The sequence below is a fragment of the Plasmodium fragile genome (assembly GCF_000956335.1).
Source record: "Plasmodium fragile strain nilgiri unplaced genomic scaffold supercont1.23, whole genome shotgun sequence".
Taxonomy (NCBI): domain Eukaryota; phylum Apicomplexa; class Aconoidasida; order Haemosporida; family Plasmodiidae; genus Plasmodium; species Plasmodium fragile.
In genome coordinates, this window is record NW_012192603.1 from 248717 (window position 1) to 268022 (window position 19306).

The 19306-nt window shown below is 40.1% G+C and overlaps 7 protein-coding genes across 7 annotated transcripts; 4 read left to right on the forward strand and 3 right to left on the reverse strand.

Annotated features, from left to right (window-relative positions):
- Positions 1-934: 934 nt before the first annotated feature.
- AK88_02403 (uncharacterized protein) lies at positions 935-2158 on the forward strand (the record flags this gene model as incomplete). Its single annotated transcript, XM_012480034.1, has 2 exons — positions 935-1754; positions 1887-2158. 2 exons carry the CDS (start codon positions 935-937, stop codon positions 2156-2158), a joined length of 1092 nt encoding a protein of 363 aa, XP_012335457.1.
- A 512-nt stretch (positions 2159-2670) lies between these two features.
- AK88_02404 (uncharacterized protein) lies at positions 2671-3730 on the reverse strand (the record flags this gene model as incomplete). The annotated part of the gene is made up of 3 exons (XM_012480035.1): positions 2671-3042; positions 3249-3339; positions 3528-3730. The coding sequence occupies 3 exons, from the start codon at positions 3728-3730 to the stop codon at positions 2671-2673; spliced, it is 666 nt and encodes a 221-aa protein (XP_012335458.1).
- A 1317-nt stretch (positions 3731-5047) lies between these two features.
- Positions 5048-8720, forward strand: AK88_02405 (alanine-tRNA ligase; the record flags this gene model as incomplete). The annotated part of the gene is made up of 2 exons (XM_012480036.1): positions 5048-5085; positions 5204-8720. The coding sequence occupies 2 exons, from the start codon at positions 5048-5050 to the stop codon at positions 8718-8720; spliced, it is 3555 nt and encodes a 1184-aa protein (XP_012335459.1).
- Positions 8721-10440: 1720 nt separating this feature from the next.
- On the forward strand, positions 10441-13635 carry AK88_02406 (uncharacterized protein; the record flags this gene model as incomplete). The annotated part of the gene is made up of 1 exon (XM_012480037.1): positions 10441-13635. One exon carries the CDS (start codon positions 10441-10443, stop codon positions 13633-13635), a length of 3195 nt encoding a protein of 1064 aa, XP_012335460.1.
- Positions 13636-15246: 1611 nt separating this feature from the next.
- AK88_02407 (uncharacterized protein) lies at positions 15247-16017 on the forward strand (the record flags this gene model as incomplete). The annotated part of the gene is made up of 1 exon (XM_012480038.1): positions 15247-16017. One exon carries the CDS (start codon positions 15247-15249, stop codon positions 16015-16017), a length of 771 nt encoding a protein of 256 aa, XP_012335461.1.
- A 236-nt stretch (positions 16018-16253) lies between these two features.
- Positions 16254-17019, reverse strand: AK88_02408 (uncharacterized protein; the record flags this gene model as incomplete). Its single annotated transcript, XM_012480039.1, has 4 exons — positions 16254-16366; positions 16483-16509; positions 16692-16874; positions 16968-17019. The coding sequence occupies 4 exons, from the start codon at positions 17017-17019 to the stop codon at positions 16254-16256; spliced, it is 375 nt and encodes a 124-aa protein (XP_012335462.1).
- Positions 17020-18027: 1008 nt separating this feature from the next.
- On the reverse strand, positions 18028-19270 carry AK88_02409 (uncharacterized protein; the record flags this gene model as incomplete). Its single annotated transcript, XM_012480040.1, has 3 exons — positions 18028-18056; positions 18172-18934; positions 19127-19270. 3 exons carry the CDS (start codon positions 19268-19270, stop codon positions 18028-18030), a joined length of 936 nt encoding a protein of 311 aa, XP_012335463.1.
- Positions 19271-19306: the final 36 nt, after the last annotated feature.

Consider the following 19306-nt stretch of genomic DNA (forward strand, 5'->3'; position numbering starts at 1 on the left):
TAAAGCGGCTGCGTGAGGTTCGGGATCCCCAGAGGGAGTTGCACACGCAAGGGTTGAACTCCACTCGGCCGCAGCCAGTATGGAAGTGAGCTGGAGCAATTTTGGCAACTACACAGTCTAGTGTAGTGTTGTGCTAAGCTATTCCATGCTGTGTTGTTTATATATTTTTTTATAATTTTTTTTTTTTGTGTGTGTATGCTCAATGCAGAGAAAGCTGCAAAAAACTGCAATTCACTTTGCGAACATAGAAAGGCGCGTGCTCGCGTTGTGTCCTCTAACTTTTGTAAACGGCACATGGTATTTTATGCCGTGTGCGTAAAGTTTGTTCCTTTTACGTAATAAATTTGATGTGACGGTGTTATGTGGACACTTGATGGGGCGATGGGCAAACTTACGTTGAAGATTGGAGCGGTTGTTCAGAGGAAGTATACCTACACGTTCTTTTTGTGGGGCAAAAACGTTCATCCCGAGGGGGCATTTATCCGATACAGCGTTTGCATAAAAAGGGGGTACAAAAAAAAAAAATAATAAAATTGCTCCATTTGTGAAGGGGCTGCATGGGATGGAGAAGGCGAACATAGCAAACAAAGCAATTCATGTTCGCTGCAAAAAAGGAGGTGTGCAAGGATAGATGTCCGCAGAGTCAGTGCGGGCTTTGGTGTGTGAAATCTGGTTTACATTTGTTCCACGTTTGGTGAAGCGTCGTCAGGCTGGGTTAACCTTTTGTAACCTTTTTTGGCCGCTTTTTTGTAACCTTTTTTTGTAACCCTTTTTTTTTCGTTTTTACATTTGTTGGCACAATCCCTCTTCGTCCCCTGCGCACTTCTTCTCTCACGAACGGGCGGACTAGCCGACGCGCACAGGTAGAGACACACTCCTACATATACATCCGTGTGGGTAAGAACCCAGGGGGTACTGACTGAGGGAGGGAAAAATGAAGCAGACGTTGCAGGAAGGCCTAAACTTCCTCTCGAAGAATTTGGCGAATATTTTAATTCTGTTTATGTCTATATGTTGTGTCCTCTTATTTGTAAACAAAAATAAAGATGAAAAAAAAAGTGCAGAAGATTTGTTTGAACTTTATATGAAGACGAACATAAATGAAGAATTGAAGGGGGGGACAGAAGAGGAAGGAAAGGATGGAGAATCCATGCAGAATGCCTTCCTGGAGGAAAAGAGCAAAATGTTGAAGCTGAGTAAAATTATAAAGCTTACTGAAACAGTAAGGATTTTCATTTTTTCTTACCCATGTGAATATACCCATTTCGGGTTAGGCATATGTAAGCATATAAAATTTAATGGCCCCAATAAGCAAGGGAAGATAAAAGGCAAATGGAATGACAAGGAGGACAGAGAGAAGGATGCGAAAGAAATTTTCAGAAGTTACACTCCTATTTATGTAGATAAGAAGAACAAAGAGGTTCACTTTGTTATTCGAATATACAGCCCAAACATGCATTTTGTTGATGGTGGGAAAATGAGTGTCCACTTGGAACAAATGCGAAATGGTCAGATGGTTAAAATTGCGGGTCCCTTTGGGGTGTTAGATTATAAAGGGAGTAACAAATTTAGTTACCTCTCTAAGGTTGTGCAGGTTAAGAGGCACATCGTTATGATCGCTGGGGGGACCGGCATGGCTCCCTTTTTTCGGCTGATAAAGCACATGCTCCTGTTTGACGTCAGGCAGGGGGAGCAGCCGTTCGTGACGCTCATATACGCTAACAGGAACGAGGAGGAGATTCTACTCAAGGAGGGTAAGGCGAGAAAAAGCTCATGTATGTTCACCAATGTGTGCACACATATATACACGTGTACATGTGCACATATATATATCCCCATGCACAAATTAAAACCTGTTTGCACTTCAACCCCTTTCCACGCCCCAGTGTTTGACAAGTTCGAGCGGACCTTCGAACGGTTCAAAGCAGTGTACAGCGTAGACCAGTGCCTGGACCCCACCAAAAGGGGCATGTTCGAAAATGTGGGATATCTGACGGAAGATATTTTACGCAAGTACATTCTGAAGTACCATAGGCTAGGCATTAAGGTTAGTAACAACGACACGCTCATTTTGATGTGTGGCCCTCCCCCCATGACTGCTTTCCTTAAGAAGATTCTGAAGGAGGACATTCAAATGGAAAATGTCATAACGATGTAGGGGTAGTGGTAAAAATCGCCTACATATATGGCGCCCTGGACCTATTTGTGATGCAGGCGTGTATACGCATGCGCGTGGTCTTAATCGGAGGTATGCACTCCTATAGTGGGAGGCGGCGTTGCTGTAAATTGTGTCTAAACCGTCTTTGCATTTGCATATACATATATGTACATATGTGTATGCTTTTATGCCGCGTAAACGCCATGCATCAAATTGTTTTTTCACTGTATTTTATTTTTTTTTTTCAACTTGAAGAATATTTGTATGTAATTAAAAAAGCTTCCAAATAAAAAGAAGGCGCTTAGTTTGTGACGAACTTGCGCGTGTGTGATTTAAAAAGTTGTAAAGAAGAAACAAAAGTGCACAGAATATATATTTTTTTTTTTTTTTAAATGCTAAAAAGACAAAAAAAACGCCTGCACATTTGTTGTGTGCGCTGGGGTGGGGAAGGAAGAAGGGAAGACCACTTTTTCCCCAAAGAAAAAAAAAAAAAAAAAACAGTGGCTGATTTCCTACGTCAAGGAAATGAATTTATTCAAGTTCCAATAACCCAACACGGTTATGTCAAAGTTAGCAATTTTCCTATTCAGCATTCTTAACAATTTGGCATTTTCAGGGCTGATGATTTTATCCTTTTCAGCCAAAATTTTATCTTCTCTTATGACAATTTTTTGATCGACGATGTCGAAAGTTACTTTCCTTTTTTGTAAATCCTTCTGCATTGAAACTGGGACGTTTAATACATCTCCCGTTTTTAAGGTGACATCTTGTGTGGAAATATTTCCGCCCTTTATATACTCTTGAGGTTGAAAGTCATTAAAAAATTTTAATACCTTGAGGGGCGCGTCTTTCGTTATTAGGAGAATTCTGTTCCCCACAAGGAGCTGCAGAGGTGTTAGGAGGGAGAGGGAAGAAGCAACAGATGAGTTGAAATGTTGGTCTATCCCATTGGGGAGGAGTATTGTCCCCAAATGGCACACACAGTTGTTACTACCTTGGGCTTTAAAACGATATGCGACAACTGGAATATGTGTACATGTATTCACTCATAGAAGGCGGCAGAAAGGGATGCCCCATGAATCGTTTTTACCTCTGCTACTTTGCAGACATTTGGCTTGGCTTCACTTTTTTCGCTTGTTCCTAAGGCCAATTTCATGAGCTTATTCTTCCCAATGAAGAACCTGCATGGAGTGGGACGGTGGGATAAAATATGTCGAGGTGATGCGGAGTGATATGGTGTGTTGGTATGGTATATATCATTTGACGGGGAAGGGCTTTTTTTTTTAGCCTCCCTTTTTTTGGTCCTTCCTAAAGTGGGTAGGGGCAATAGCTAAACAGGTGTGGGGGACCCGTGCGCGAGATTCCTTACCTCCCGTTTGGCTTGAAGTACTCGATCGCCTCCTTCAAATTATTATTAGAGTATGTTCTCACGTCCAAAATGTAGATATAAATATTTGGGACTTGAATAATATTTTTAAGGTCGGACAGTTTCTGGTCCTTCAGTTCCTTTTTGTTCAGCTTTTTTTTTACCTTGGTTAAGGATATGGTTACGTTTCTCTTAGACTTTGGCATTTTTTTTGTTTAACAATTGAGTGGTTAGAAATTGAGGCAGAACGAATGGTATAGAGTAGTGCGGTGGTGGTGGCTGCACAGTCGTCGTGGAACGTCCACTTTTTTTATATTTGCAGGCACTGGCATGCTATAGAACAGTCGCAGCTGTTATGCCGCGGGAGGGGGGACATGACCAGATGGTTTGGAACGCCTATTGGGGAAAAATATGTACAACGCGTTCACGTGGTTTTATAAACATATTTTTACTGGTTCGCGGTAATTTGTGGCTGCTCCAAATTAACCGCTTCGCTGGATTTGGGACGCGCTTTTGCGGTTGGGAAATTTGTTCCTCCACGCTAGCAAACATATAAAATAAATGAACAAATATTCTGTACGTATATATAATTATATATGGTTTCGTTCCATTTTTCCTTTGACCTATGTATTTTTTTTTTTTTTCTCATTGGGCGCGAGAGCGGGTCCACATTTTTTTTTTGGCTCGCCCAGGCCTGCGCCTCTTTTTAACGTGGGCACTTTATATGCCTGAGCAATAGCGCGAAAAAAAAAAAAAAAAAACAGCGACGTGGCGCCCTTTTTTGTTTTCCTCTTCCTTGCCCCTTCCCCAAGGAGAAACAGAAGAACATATCTACCCATGGCGCAGTTTGTTTATCCTCTACGAAAAAAGCCAAAAATTCCTTCGCATCAGAAATAACTGTGCTGTGAGTTTGCATAATGACATACGCATAATTAATATATACAACTAGGCCTTTTTAAACGCATTTTTATGAAGGCCCTTTAAAAATTAGAGGAATACGCTTCACAGTCCTTTGTTGGCTACACTCGAAAAAATTGCTTTACACGTGCATGTACACAATTTTGCTTTTTCTTACGTATGCCAAATTTTTTTTTTATTTGTGCGTGATGATGTTATGCACAGATTTTTGTGAACGTGGGCATATTTCCAAAGCGTGAGAGAGGGGAAAATAAACAGAAAAAAAAACTTTTACGCCGGTACAAGCGTTGGCGCGGTAGAAGATAATACTCTCCTCTAAGGAGTTCACTGTGGTTGAAGCTTATGTGAGAAAGGCAGAGAGGTGGGGTTGTTAAATTATACTACACCATCCTGAAGTTGCAGGTCGTTGTTTAGCTACCCCCCATCTCTTTTTATATTTCCTTCCAAGTTTCCATTAAATAAACTCCTTGTCCATGTGAAATTGTATACGGCACAGAGGGAGAGGTAAACCCAGCTGGAAGATACCTTTTTTTTTTTACATCCATTTGTTCTACACCGCGTGAGCGTAATCGTAATCGTCGCCCTAGTTTGTTTCGTAACCCCACATGTGCATGAGCAGGTGGAAGGGCAATAATATTTGCAGGTGCGTGCGGATGCGATTTGCCTTCATTGGAGGCACCACAACGCATACCGGCAAACCTCCTGGTTATATATATGAGACGAGCTCTTTTCCCCGTGAGGCTTTTATTCCTCCTTTTGAGCATCAAGCCTAAGGGACACAACACCCTTCGTAGAGGCTCCTTAAAGACGTTTGTTCCATCGAGGGGGGAAAGGGACTCGCCAAGTATTCGTACGACGAGAAGCAACCACGTGGGTTGTTCCTCCTCCGTGATATTTACGCCGCCCTTGGAAAGGACCCCCCGAAGGGCGTTTTTCCTATTTGGGAGCAAAGAGGAGAGAAACAGCCGGTGCATGCGTTTGAGCAGAGCATTTAGCAGAAGAGACATCTCAAGGTTATTTAGTGTAATAAGAAAAGGCAGTCTGTTGAGTGGCAGCTTGACGTATATTGCTCCTGTGAGTGTAAGTGATAAGTATCGCTTAGAAGTTCCGAACGGGGCAGAGAAAGGGAAAACAGGCACATTAGGGAGCGAAGTAAAAATGAGTGAATGGAGTGGGGACCAGGTGGAGAAAAGGCTCGAGGGTGAGGCCGGGTTGAACGGAGTGGTGGGGGGACATCATGGGTTGGTCAGTAAGGCGTCGGCAAAAGGGGACGGAAAAGCGCCCGCGTTATCCACACGTCCAGTCTTGTCCGCAGAAGAAGTCCGAGGCAAGTTCATAAACTATTTTAAAGAGAAGAACCACACAGTGATTGAAAGCGCATCAGTCATTCCGTACAACGACAATACGTTACTGTTTACGAACGCAGGGATGAATCAGTTTAAGAAAATATTTCTAGGGCAGGTGGATAAGAATAGCGACTTAGGAAAATTGAAAAGAGCAGTAGACACACAAAAGTGCATAAGAGCAGGAGGGAAGCATAACGACTTGGATGACGTAGGGAAGGACGTGTACCATCATACCTTTTTCGAAATGCTAGGAAATTGGAGTTTTGGAGATTATTTTAAAGAGGAAAGTATAGATTATGCATGGGATCTTCTAACCAATGTATATAAACTAGACCCGGAAAGATTATATGTGACTTATTTTGGAGGGGATGAAAAATTGCCTAGCTGTCCTGAGGATGTGGAGACGAAAAAGATATGGTTAAAATATTTAGATGCAAGTCGTATTTTACCATTTGGTATGAAGGATAATTTCTGGGAAATGGCAGAGACAGGTCCCTGTGGTCCTTGTTCAGAAATTCATTATGATCGAATTGGCAAGAGAGATGCTTCTTCATTGGTGAATATGGACGACCCCAGTGTGTTGGAAATATGGAACATAGTTTTCATGCAGTATAATAAGGATGAGAAGAAAAATATGCACAAGTTGCCCTTCCCATGTATCGATACAGGAATGGGGTTAGAAAGGATCACATCGATATTACAGAATGTGGAGAGTAATTACGATACGGATTTGTTCATCCCCATTTTTAAGCAGATAAAGGAAATTTTTACTCACCTTCCTGAGTATGGAGGTAAGGTTAATGAGGAAGATGTGGATCGAATTGATTATGCGTACCGAGTTGTTAGTGATCATATAAGATGTGTAACAATAGCTATTAGTGATGGTTGTCTGCCTGGAAATGAAGGACGAAATTATGTCATAAGGAGGATTATCAGAAGGGCCATCAGGATAGGTAAGCAGATATTTCAGGTAGAGAGCAACGTTCTGTGGTTTTACAAGTTGGTGGATTCTGTGTGCCAGATTTTGAAGGAGTGCTTTACAGATTTGAAGGATGAAAACCGAGTGAATTATATTAAGAATGTGATTAAACAGGAAGAAATGGTTTTCAATAGGACGTTAGAAAAAGGTGTGGATCAGTTTAATAAAATTATTAAAAAGAGTAACAACGCAGGGGGGGACAACATTTTCAGTGGCAAGGATGCATTCGAATTGTATACTTCTTATGGATTCCCTATCGATCTCATACAAATAATGTGTGAAGAAAAAAATTTCAAATTAAGCATGTCCGAATTTAATGAGTTGTTTAGGAAGCATCAGCTCGTGTCAGATACGAACAATTTTAAGATTAATAAATGTTTTGACCTGCCAGTGGAGAAGGCCCATGAGTTGAAGCAGAAGCATGGTGTGGAAGGGACGGAGGATCACCACAAATACAAATGGAATAACGATGATAAGAAGAATGACATGGTAAAAGTTGAGACAGAAATTATGGTCATCTACGATGGGGAGAATTTCATAGATAGCATTAAAACCCCGAGTGATGATAAGAAATATGCACTCATTTTGAAGAAAACCAATTTTTACTATGAAAATGGAGGGCAAATATACGACACGGGGGTCATTCAAAATGAGAACATGAAATTCCAAGTACTTAATGTGCAAAAAATGAACGAGTATGTGCTGCACATTGGTGTTCTCCAAGAGGGCAAAATAGAAAAAAACGACTCTGTTTATACCGTGGTCAATTTTGAGAGGAGAAAATTAATTGCATGCAACCACACCGCAACTCATTTACTAAATTTTGTCATAAAGAAAGTTTTAACGGAGTATGTGGTGCATGGGAAGGGGGATAGTAAGAATGGCGATTTGGTCCAAGCAACGAGTGAGAAGGAACAAAGTGGAGTGAACTCCATTTTTAATTGTGATCAGAAGGGTTCTCTAGTGGATGATGAGAAGCTAAGATTTGACTTCTCCTTCTTCGAAAATGTAAGTGACGAATTGGTTAGCAAAATTGAAAACCAAGTGAACGATTTAATTAAGAAACAATTAGCTGTCTCCGTTCGAACCATGGATCTTAAGGAGAGCAAAAAGATTAAAGGGATAAGAGCCATTTTTGAGGAAGATTATGCAGATGTTGTCAATGTAGTGTTTATAGATAATGACGTTGACAAAATTCTGAACCATCTGGACGTAAACTACTCCTACTTGTGTTCCATTGAATTGTGTGGAGGTACCCACATCGCGAACACGAAATTTATAAAGAAGTTTATTATAACATCAGAGGAGAGCATCGGGAAGGGAATTTACCGTATCAATGCTGTTACCAATAAGAAGGCAGAAGAGGTAGAAGCCAAATTTGATCACTTGCTTGCCAAGTACAAACACATCTTTGATGACCCCAATGAAGGCAAACTAGCTGACGTACAGACGTACAAACGGGTTCTAAAGGAAGATAAATTTTTGCCATATATTAGGAAAAATCAAATATTGCAGAAATTAGAAAAAATTGAAAAAAATATTATCGAGAAGACAAAGAACATGCAGAAGGAGTTATTCAATAAGGCTACCATTATTGGAAAGGATTATGCCTTGGAGGACAAAAGTGGTGTTCTTGTAGATGTCAAGCTTTTTGATGCTCTATCTGGAAACCAAAAGGTGCTAGAGAAAATCGCCCAGTCGTATTGCAAACATAACAAATTGTGCAGCTACTTTTTCATCATTGATGATGAGAAGAACACGTACTGCGTTTTCGAAATGAAGGATTCGTTGAAGGGGACCACTATACAGGCAGATGCTTTCATGAAGGAGATAATGCAGTCGGTGGAAGGCCATTCTGGCGGAGGTAAAAACAAGGCCTTCGGGTCGGCAGCAAAGGGGAAAGGAGTCATCATAAAGGAGCTAGCACTGAAGGCGGTTAAGAAGTACCACTAGGGATTCGTCGTGTGGTTGTCGAACTAACCTGAACGCGCGTCATTTTCATATTTTAGTGCGCTTTGGGAAGTTTCTCCCCTGTTGGGTGATATGCTTAGCCGAGCGCGGAACAGGATCATTTCCTTGGCTTAGTCTCCTAAGCGGCGCTTGTATTAATGCGTCATTGCATCATTGTGCCATTTTTTTTTTTTTTTTTATTTTCTCCATCCCCCACATGAGAATAGACCCAATTGGGCTACCTAACACACCGCACATTCTAATCTCGCTCTGCAACGGTTTCTTTTTTTTTTCTGCCCCAACGCATTAGCGGTTAATAATAACACTTGAGTGTTTAGAAATGAAACAATATCATGCGAATGTTGTAAAGTTTTTGAAAGAGGTAGCGCTCTGGCAATGGTTGGACATGTTGTGATAAATGTATTGCCCCCCCCCCCCCCCTCTGCGTAGGGTTGACCGAAGTGTGTGGGCATTTATCCCCCCTAATTAGGAAGCCTCTCTCCTGGTGAGCGTTATTAAGCATTTTTTTGAAGGCACCAACTACATTGTGCATTCAAAGGACCTAATGGTATAAATGCCTAAATTGTCGTTTTATATGCTAGTGGTTGGTTGATGCTAATGACGCTGTGTCTTTTCCATTGAGAAGGGAATCTCTTGGAAATGTGCCCATCTAAATGGTTCATTTTTGAACTGTCTGTATGCGCTTTTGTACTTGGGCTACTCAAACGGGTGATGTAAAATTATATTTCTGTTCATTATCAGCTATTGTGTGGTAGTCACTTGTAAAGGCTAAGCGGCTAATCATTTTGCATTTTCGCTGGTTAGGCGCACAAGGCCTGTGAAAGGTCGAGGTTTATTTTATATTTTGCTAATTCACATTGAAAATTTTCCAGTCTTTGTTGAAATTACAACAATTGTAATTTTTGTGCCAATTTTTTTGCAACACAATGGGTAGCCCCTTCATAGAGACACAAAAAGATAGGGCATACAAAACGTCCCAGTGTTTGTGATTTACGCTTTTCCTTTGAACTTCAAATAGGGAAACATTACCTAATGTAGCGCTATTTAAGTTACACACAAAATGGAGTATTGCTCGCAAGCTCAGGGAAAAAAAAAAAAAAAAAACAGCCAAAATAGCTTATGCAACTATTTTATTATGTACGGTTCAGGTATATATATTTTTTTCGTTAGCCTAGAATAATGCAAAATAGCTAGCTGGATTTCAAAAAATGTTCTAGAAAAGGAAATAATAAAGACAATTTCATATGAACGGGTCAGGTAACACAGTAAAATAGCTACATTTTTACACTTCTTTAACTTTTTGTAGCTATTTAGGGAAAAAAAAAATAAAACAAAACAACGTTGTATAGGCTTTTCCTTTTTCGAATTTTCTTTTTTTCGTCAACACATTTTTTTTTTTAAATGTCAATTTAAAAATGACATAAAAATACATTTAAATATATTTATTTTAAGAATAAAAATTTACAAAAACGATCTCCATTTAATTTGACAGGTTTAACAACAATGCATTATTTTTGATTGAACGTTGTGTGTATCAACAAGTTTGAGTAAGACGCGGTTTTACGACGAGTTTGATTAATCAGACGTTTGTCTCGTTTTTAACTATTGCGTTTTGTTCTACATATCAACACGCAATTTTGTTTTTTCTTTTTTTTTTCAAATCATACAGTGTATCTTTGATTAATATATATCATACATAGATATGGGGAAGTTTAACACATTAGCCGCTATTTTTTGCTTTGTGCTTTTTTGCCTCCCGGCTCTGTACTATGGTATGTCTCATGATAAAAAGATCAATTTGAAAATAGAATTGGTCGACAAAGATTTGTTACTGTCGCCTGAGCACTTGAAGAAAGAAAAGAACATTCTTCAGAATGGGAAAAAAATTAAAATAAAAATTTTCGAAAAAATAAAGGAAAATGTTCTCGAGCGAGCCTTAGTTGTGCAAGAAGTGGACAAAATTAAAGGCATGAATGCGTCAAAAAGGGGCAACGCCGCAAGTTTGCAATATTTGAGTGATGATTCGGGCGACGATGGTGCTGATGGGGATGATGATAATGACGAGGATGATAATAGCAATGATGCCGCTTCGGGGGTGGCAGATGAAGCTGGGAGTGAGGAGGAATACGATGCACATGCTGCAAGTGACATGAAAGTTATTTCAACCGAGGAATCTACTGAAAATGATGTCCATATGCTGCGCAAGGTCTATCAGAAAAAATCGGATGCAGAATCCACTACCTACTGCTACATGAGGTACACATTTAATTTAAATTTGGATAAATTAAGTGAAAATAGCAAGAGTGAGTTATTCAAAGGATTGGATAAATCGCTAGATTATATGTCCTTTTTGCCGAAAGAGGATCAAGGTAATGATACTGAACAGATTCTAGATCATGAGTACAAGCGCATGGACAAATCGACCGAGTCAAATGAATCCATACTATCAAGTGTGGAACTGAGGAATGATGATCTTACTTCATGCCCTAATTCGGAGTATGTCGAAACTATCGATGATATTGTTAGCTGCCTGGAGAGTATGAGTAGTAGGTTAGCCATCCCTTCGTCAATCAAAAACAAATTATTGAGCGAAAGGGATCTTATAAAAGGGTGCCATGACGTGGAAGCAGGCGATGCCAGTTCGACCGGTAATGCGTTTGAAGATAATGCGCCTGATAATAATGCTGAAAAAACTGCGCTTTACGAAATATTGGCAAATTTAAAGGACTCTTTTATGATGAAAAAAAAGGTAATAAATTTACTACGCAATGGAAGCACTAATGCAGAAGATGCTAACACGGACAGGGTTTCGGACAAAGACCTGGACGAAATTTTCGTAGACTCAATTGAGCGCACATTTGATTGTTATGACGTTCTGAAAGGGAGTGAGCTATTAGATTCTATACTATCGAGCGAGGAGGAGAAGAAAACCCTAGTGGAAGAATTACCCAATACGAAAGAAGTAGATATCAGCAATCACCAGTTTGGATATGCCCCAGGGGAAAGCTCGGAGGAGAACTCTTTGGCTAATGGTGATGATAAGGACAAATGTGTAGTCTTTTTTAAAGGAATTTTACAAAGCGAAATATTTGCACGTGATTCCTCTCTTTCGCATAATTTGATAGGGGGACATTTTCAGATGCTCAACGATGAGGTGCAAGGTGATGGGTTGAGCAACGCAAGTGCGAGTAATTCAGGCGGGGAAGACGCAACATATACAGATTCCTTTTTCAATAGTTCTTCACGCATGCCGATAGTAGAATATGGCTCTGCGAAATTACACAGTGCATTTATGGGCGATGAGCGTCACATAGATGTTAGAGCTAGCGAAAGGGACAACTCTAAGGAGGCTACATCTAACTGGCAAGACAACCGACAAGTTTTCGCTAATACTGAGTCCTTTGCAGATATGTCTACAGGGATGAGAAATTATGAAATGGATGACGAGGATGAGGATGATGAAGATGAAGACGATGAGGAGGAAGAAGAGGAGGATGACGATGATGAGGAAGAGGATGAAGTGGAAGTGGATGAAGAAGACGACGAAGAAGAAGAGGACGAGAATGAGGAGGACGAGGATGATGAGGAGGACGACGATGATGAGCAGGACGACGATGATGAGGACGAGGAAGAAGAAGAGGATGAGGAAGAGCATGATGAGGAGGAGGATGACGATGATGAGTATGATGAGGAACCCAACCGTTCATCTCTAGGCGTGAAGGACCTGTTGGGTAATTTATTAAAAAGAGGATCGAACAAGTTAATAGATAAAGCTACAAATAAAGTGTCCAGTGTCATAGGGAAGAAATTCAACATAGACAAGCTATCCAAGAAGGCTAACAAAATGGTGAGGAAAATTAAAGACGCATCTAAAAAGACTTCTAAGAAATATAAGAAGGCAAAAAAAGGGGTAAAGAAATCTGTTAAGAAGGCGAAATTGGTCTCAAAGGAGAATGTGAATAAACTTAAAAAGGAAGCGAAAAATGGAGTGAAGAACCTAAAAGATATCGGAAAGAATGGCATTCGTAAAATTAAGGATTCGACGAAAAAGGGAGGAAAGAGTCTGAAAAAGCAAGGCAAAGAAGTCTTCGATAAGGCTGTGCATGTAGCGAAGGATGAGATTGATAAAGTCAAGAAGGAAACGAAAAACAGTATTGATAAGGGGGAAAAAAATGTGAAACAGGTGGCAAAAAAAGGAATCCAGACGGGGAAAAACAAGGTGAAAAAAGTGGCCAAGGAGGGCATTAATAAGGCGGAGAAAGTGGCACAGAAGGGCATTAATAAGGCGGAGAAAGTGGCACAGAAGGGCATCGATAAGGTGCAGGAAGCGGCACAAGCAGGCGTAAACAAAGCGCAAAAAGTCATGGATAAGACGCAGGAAGCAGCCCAAGCAGGCGTAAACAAAGCGCAGAAAGTCATCGATAAGACGCAGGCAGCAGCTCAAGCAGGCGTAAACAAAGCGCAGAAAGTCATCGACAACGCGCAGAAGGAAGTCGAGAAAACAAAAAAGGAAGCGAAAAGTAGCGGCGCAAGCTCCAAGAAAAGAACAGCTGGAAATGGAAATAAAACGAATAAATCACCTAATACTGGCATAAAGGGTAGTACGGTGATACCTAAGGAGAAGGCGGCTTCAAAACAGAGTTATAACGATCCCTCGGGGCAAAAAGTTTCGAAAAGCAAAAAGTCCTTCTTAAGCATATCAGACGAATCCAGTGAGAATACCTCAAACAGGAAGAAAATAAAAAGTGAAATAAAGAAAATTAATAAAGGATACAAAAAGTTGAGAAAGATGGAAAAAAAAGTAAAGGACGAGTTGAAAAATCCCGTCCCTTCTGACAAGAAAATAATTCAAGAATTCGATGATTTTGAAAAATCGAATGAAGAGAAAAAGGAGTAGATACAACTTAGCTTATTCTACAACTGTGCCCACTACACCTGTTGCACACTTCTTTTATTTTTTAACGTTGTAAGTGATATGCACATGTTCCAAAAATGAGCATGAGCAAGATTTTCGTGTCTTTTTCCATTTACAAAAATTACTCGCGCCATGTCTGATGCATGCGTAACTGTAACCCTTTGAAAAGCGTATTGTTCCCTGACGTGTTGTGATTTTTGTTGTTTCAATTTGGCATTATTTGCTAATTTGTTTTTAACTATCGATTATGTCGTCCGTATGTATGTATTTTATTTATTTTTTTTTTCCTTGTTACGTACTGCATAAGCGGTTCGTTGCGTAATTTATTCATTGGTTGATTTGTTGAATGATTTGTTTTACTGTTTTTTCACTTATAGCCTATTTGCTAAACCAAAACATTGATCATTTTTTGACTGATTCTTATTTGTCGCGTAAGCTCTGCGAGATGTGCTTGTGTGTTCCTTGCTTCCATCTTTTTGGTGGTGCAGTGACTCCATGGACCGAAGCATCAGCGAACAGGTGAGAGGTGGTTAAAGTCTGTTTTGGCCTTGCGTCATTCGTCTGTGCGACTGAGACGGGGATGATAGAAGGGGCGGACAAACGGAAAAGGTGGAAAATGTGCAAGTGAGGACCAATTCTCAGCCATTTTAAAGAACATCCGTTTGCAACGAGCAACGTTGATCTAAGCTTTCGCATTATGAGATGGTCTACACATTAAAAGGGAATAAATTGCCGCTGTAGTCGGTACAATATGCTAAGTTTGAACAAGATGCTATTGTTAGTTTGAGGGATTTATTTTTTCTGTAGCATTTTTTTTTTTTTTTTTGATGCCCTGGAGTGGTGGAACAATTGAGGAGCCGTTTGTTTTAAGGCATTGTTTGAATTAAAAGACACTTTTGACCATTTTGATGGAGCTTTTTAAATGTATGATATGTAATGTTATTTTTATTTGATTTTTTTTTCATTAACTTTTATGTGCTTGTTTTGAATATTTTGGGAGAGAGAGCAGGCTCGGTGTGTGCAAATGCACGTTGTTTTGCAATGGGGGGCATATAGCTATGTCGTATAGTTGGCTAGCTAAATAAAAAAAAAAAAAAAAAAAAATTATGAACGTTCATAAGATATGTAGCTGTTATTATATATATGTTTTTTTCATAGCTAGCCAGAAGGTGGGGAAAACGCGCAACGATTTTGTAGCTCGTATTGTATAATGTAGCAGACTCCTGCGAACTTAGATTTTTTCTGACATTCATACACGTGTGTGCGTAAATACACGTACTTAAGAGGGAAATAAGGAGAAAGACACTGTTTGTCCATTTTTCAGCCATATAACTCAATTTGTCTATCTCAAAATTTCACAACAGTGGTTCATTGTTTGTGCATTTTGCGAGAAGAGCTTTATATTCCCTTCTTCATTCTGTTTCATAATTGTGTGTAGTTAACTTTTGCAATAAGAGACGTGTGTCTGACAAGGGGGAAGGCAGTTTTTTTTTTTTTTTTTGTTGTTGTTTTTCCTTACTACGTGTGCTCATTTACCATTTACGTAAACAGGAAAGTGCATGTATTCCCCATTTATTTGTCAATTCCTACAGAATGAAGGTGTGCATCTGTTGTTTTAAATGCATCCTGTTGATTTTTCTCTGCACTGTAACGACATATGGGAGTGCCGAAAGATGGGTGGATAATGAAAATGCAGATGGTGTGCTTGAACGTGGCACATCTGTATTGAGATTAACTGATGCTGATGATTTGGGCGGGAGACCTAATAGTGCGCATCATAGGGGAGTGCTTAGAAGTGTACATTGTTTGAGGCAAGGGGATGATCGTGGCATAAATGAACCGCCAACGGAAGCATCGTTTTTAAACGTGCGCGGTGCTGCCACGCTAGGGGAAGAAAGCAACGAAGATGATGGTGATGAGTATGACGATGACGACACGGAAGATTCCACAGCTGAGGACGAGGGCGAGTACGACAGAACGGTTAACCTAAGCGTGGGTGACCAAAACGGAGAGCTCACCTACAACGCAAACGATACGGAGGTGAACCAAATGGTCATATTGAAAGATTTAACTGATCAGGTTAAGAGAGAAGTAACGGAGGTGAACATGGACAGAGTTAACGAAGTTGATATCCCGAGCATTGCCGATGAGGAGAGAAAGATAAACGAATTTTACGAGTACGAAAATGAGGTATTAACAAACATTCGCGAAAAGAAAAAAAATATTAACGCAATGATTAATGAAGATTTGGATGAACTGCTGAAGCCTGCCCAGAGGGAGTATATTATGGTGGCTAGAAGTATAAAAAATAAACTGTTGCATGAGTATGAGCAGATGCTTCGGGAGGAATTGTCCCAAGAGTAGGGGTTTACATACCCATTTTGTGTAAGATGCACAACCATATGTGTCTACATGTGTATTTGTGAAGCTGTCTGATGGTTGTGCCCTTGTTGGCAATTTCGGTGTGCGCACCGTTTGATCATTTTTTCAGTGTAGTACATAACTTCATATTTATCCTCTTAATGTTGCGCTGATTTTTTTTTGTTTTTTCTTTTGAATACACCAAGTAGCACATTATATTATGCTGAACTGATGGCATCCTACCTGCAGCGAGGGTTGATGCAAATTTTACCGACCCTGTTTTCTTCATTTTTCCACGAGTTGATGTTGAACAAGTCTTCGATCCAACTGGTGTTCATAACTTCGTTGTTTTCTGTAATGTGGGAGGGGGACAAAACAACAAAAAAAAAATGTGTTGCAAAAGTGCGCAGACGAAATGGTTATATGTAGCTGAATATTAAAAGGGAGAAAAAAACATGTAGCTTTTACTCATCTTTTGGTAGTGGTAAGCAATTTCTGTATAGAACGAGAAGAGGGGAGGCGGTGAGGTTGAATAGGATGCAATAAAAATGGGAGAAGTGACCATTGGGAGGGGGGTCCTTTCAACAAGGGTAATATATGTGCATGAGACAGATTACATTAGCCACCTACTTTCATACAAGGGGGGTAGAAAAAAAAAAAAAAAAGAAGAAACTTACTTATTGAACAATCCGGTCCGGCGAAAAAATAATCATCCGTATATTTTTTACACACACAAATAATCGTTGAGTAGTCGGAGCCATCAACATTTTTAAAATAGCAATCAGATTCGTTTTTACAGTAGGACAGAACTTCTTCGTCGCCGGTTACCATGAAGCATTCTTTGTAGTTGGCAGATACACCTGCGGAAGGGAGGAGGCAACAATGAGGAGTTTGAAGGTGTTCATTGTGGATTGAAGTAGAGGCTACTTGGTCTGGTAGTTCCGGCTTACAACTCAGTTGTGAAAGCATCACACAGGATAAGGAGAAAAGGATTTTCCTGAGCATTTTTGTTTAGCCAAGTGTGTAGGGAGAACTCAATCTATTATTATGTATTTTTTTTTTTTTTTTTTTTTTTTTTTTTTTGGGGCTGGGGAGGAGGGGAAGTGTCGGCACAAGGGTGATATGGTACATTTGGCGATCCTCGTGAAATAGCCAATTCGATGTTTTGCTTTTTGAATGGGAGAATTGATGTGCGTGCGGGGGAGAATAAGTGCCTTACTGAGGTAGAAATATATGAAGAAAGGTTAAAAAAAAAATTCGAACAAAGGAGAAAAATATGTATCTGGATGAATCCCTCTTTTTGTTCCAAATGGAACATTTAAATTTTTCGTTTTTTCAGGAGAAAATGATTGATCAACATTTTAAAAGTACAGGGTAAAAATTGCGTCGATATATTGCTATTAAAAAAAAAAAAAAAAAAAGGAACAGAACAGAGCTTCAAATGATCTGCTCCTATTTCGTTGGTGTGTTGGGCAGAAAAAAGCCATCCTTGCCTTCCCGTTTGGGAGTAGCACACCTCAGTGAGCACATATTTAAAAAAGAAAAAAGCGACTATAATGATATTTCAAAATGTCGGTACACATAAATGCGTAAACGCTACAAGCAGAGTGTGTATGTGGTTGTTGAACTGAATACACACAAAGGTTAAGCACGTGGTTTAGGTTAAGTTAAAAATTGAAATTAATGAGTTACAACAAAAAGGGGGACAGTCTTTGTTAAGATGCACAGAGTGCGCCTGGTTTATTCTGCGTCTGCATTTAACTATCTCGCTGTGGTGATACGGCGAGGGGTGTCACATGGTTGTGATTCTCATATATGGGCGCATAGGTGGTTGGCTAATTTTGGCCCGTCTTACATGGCCACTTATAATGGGGGGTCAAAACCTCGTCTAAATTGGTCACCATGGGAGAATCGTTGCGCAACTCCTCCATCAACATGTAGGTGTACCATTACAGAAAAAAAAAAAAAAAAAAAAAAAATAGAAAATTATTTTATCTTTTACACCACGTGGGGCTAAAAGAACAGAGTGTTTGCCATGGTTCCTGAGGGGGAAAGAAAAAAAATGAGCAAGATGAACGAAATGCAACTGTATGCATGAAGTACATTGGTGTGAGTGTGTGCTTGCCAATTTTATGAACAAGCAAGGGGTGGACATACCGATACAGGTGAGAATAGAATCATTGAGTAACGTTTCCACCGAGTTTTGGATTCTCTTTTTTGCATCTATTTTGCCGATATTCTCTAGAATAATTTCCTGATTCGTTTTTTTCATTTCTCCTCGTAAATTTTTGTTATACAGGGCTGTGAGCTTTTTAATGCTTTCTAAATTTTCGTCTGTATTTTTTTTTTGCTCATTAAAATCAATTAGCTTTAAGGGGTTTGCCCAGACATCTTTGTGTAAATTTAATAGCATGTTTTTTTCCAATTCGTTTTTTCTATAGTTGATAACTATGGAGTAGTAGTTTCTGTTGAGGCCATGTACTAGTGCTGTTAGTGTTGGTTTGGTGAGGTAACCAATATTTGAGGTGGTTTGTCTGGGTTCTTGTCCTAGCATGAGCATATGTGGGTTTATTAATCTGAAGCAATCAATTACCACTTTTCCTTTTACAGATTGTATTGGGTCTACGACAACTCCAATAGTCCTTGGGTTTAATTGCTCAAAACTTTTTTGTGTGTTTACATCTGTTCCTGATAGCCAGCAGCCAAATCCAGGATGGGAGTGGTACCAACCAACAACCATTTCGTGTCTTCCTGTTTTTTTTAATTCTTCTAACATGTTGGTCTGGTACACGGGGTCCACTGCCTCCACACTCACACTGTTACCTGACTGTGGCATCGCAAAGACGTCGACAATGCGGATGGTGTACTCGTCTACTATTTCGCCCAGCATCAGACCCATCACTTCCATGGGCACTCCTGCCTGCGGTGAAGCGGTGAAGAGGTTAAGCGGTGAAGAGGTAACGCGGTGAAGAGGTTAAGCGGTGAAGAGGTTAAGCGGTGAAGTGGTTAAGTGGTGAAGAGGTTAAGCGGTGAAGAGGTTAAGCGGTGAAGTGGTTAAGTGGTAACTCCACTTGGAGATGTACCCATGGGACACTCCCCACGTGTGGCTTACCCGTCCATGCTTCAAAATTTTGAGGAGGGCCAGGGGGGAAATGTACACCTGCTCGCTGGTGTCCGCCAGCGCTTCATTGTTCATTCCATTGCCATCCGAGAAGGAATAAAATAATTCTCGAAGGGAGGAGGGAATTCCCGCCATTTATTTGGTAGTGGTTTGTAGAGGGGAAATCTGAGA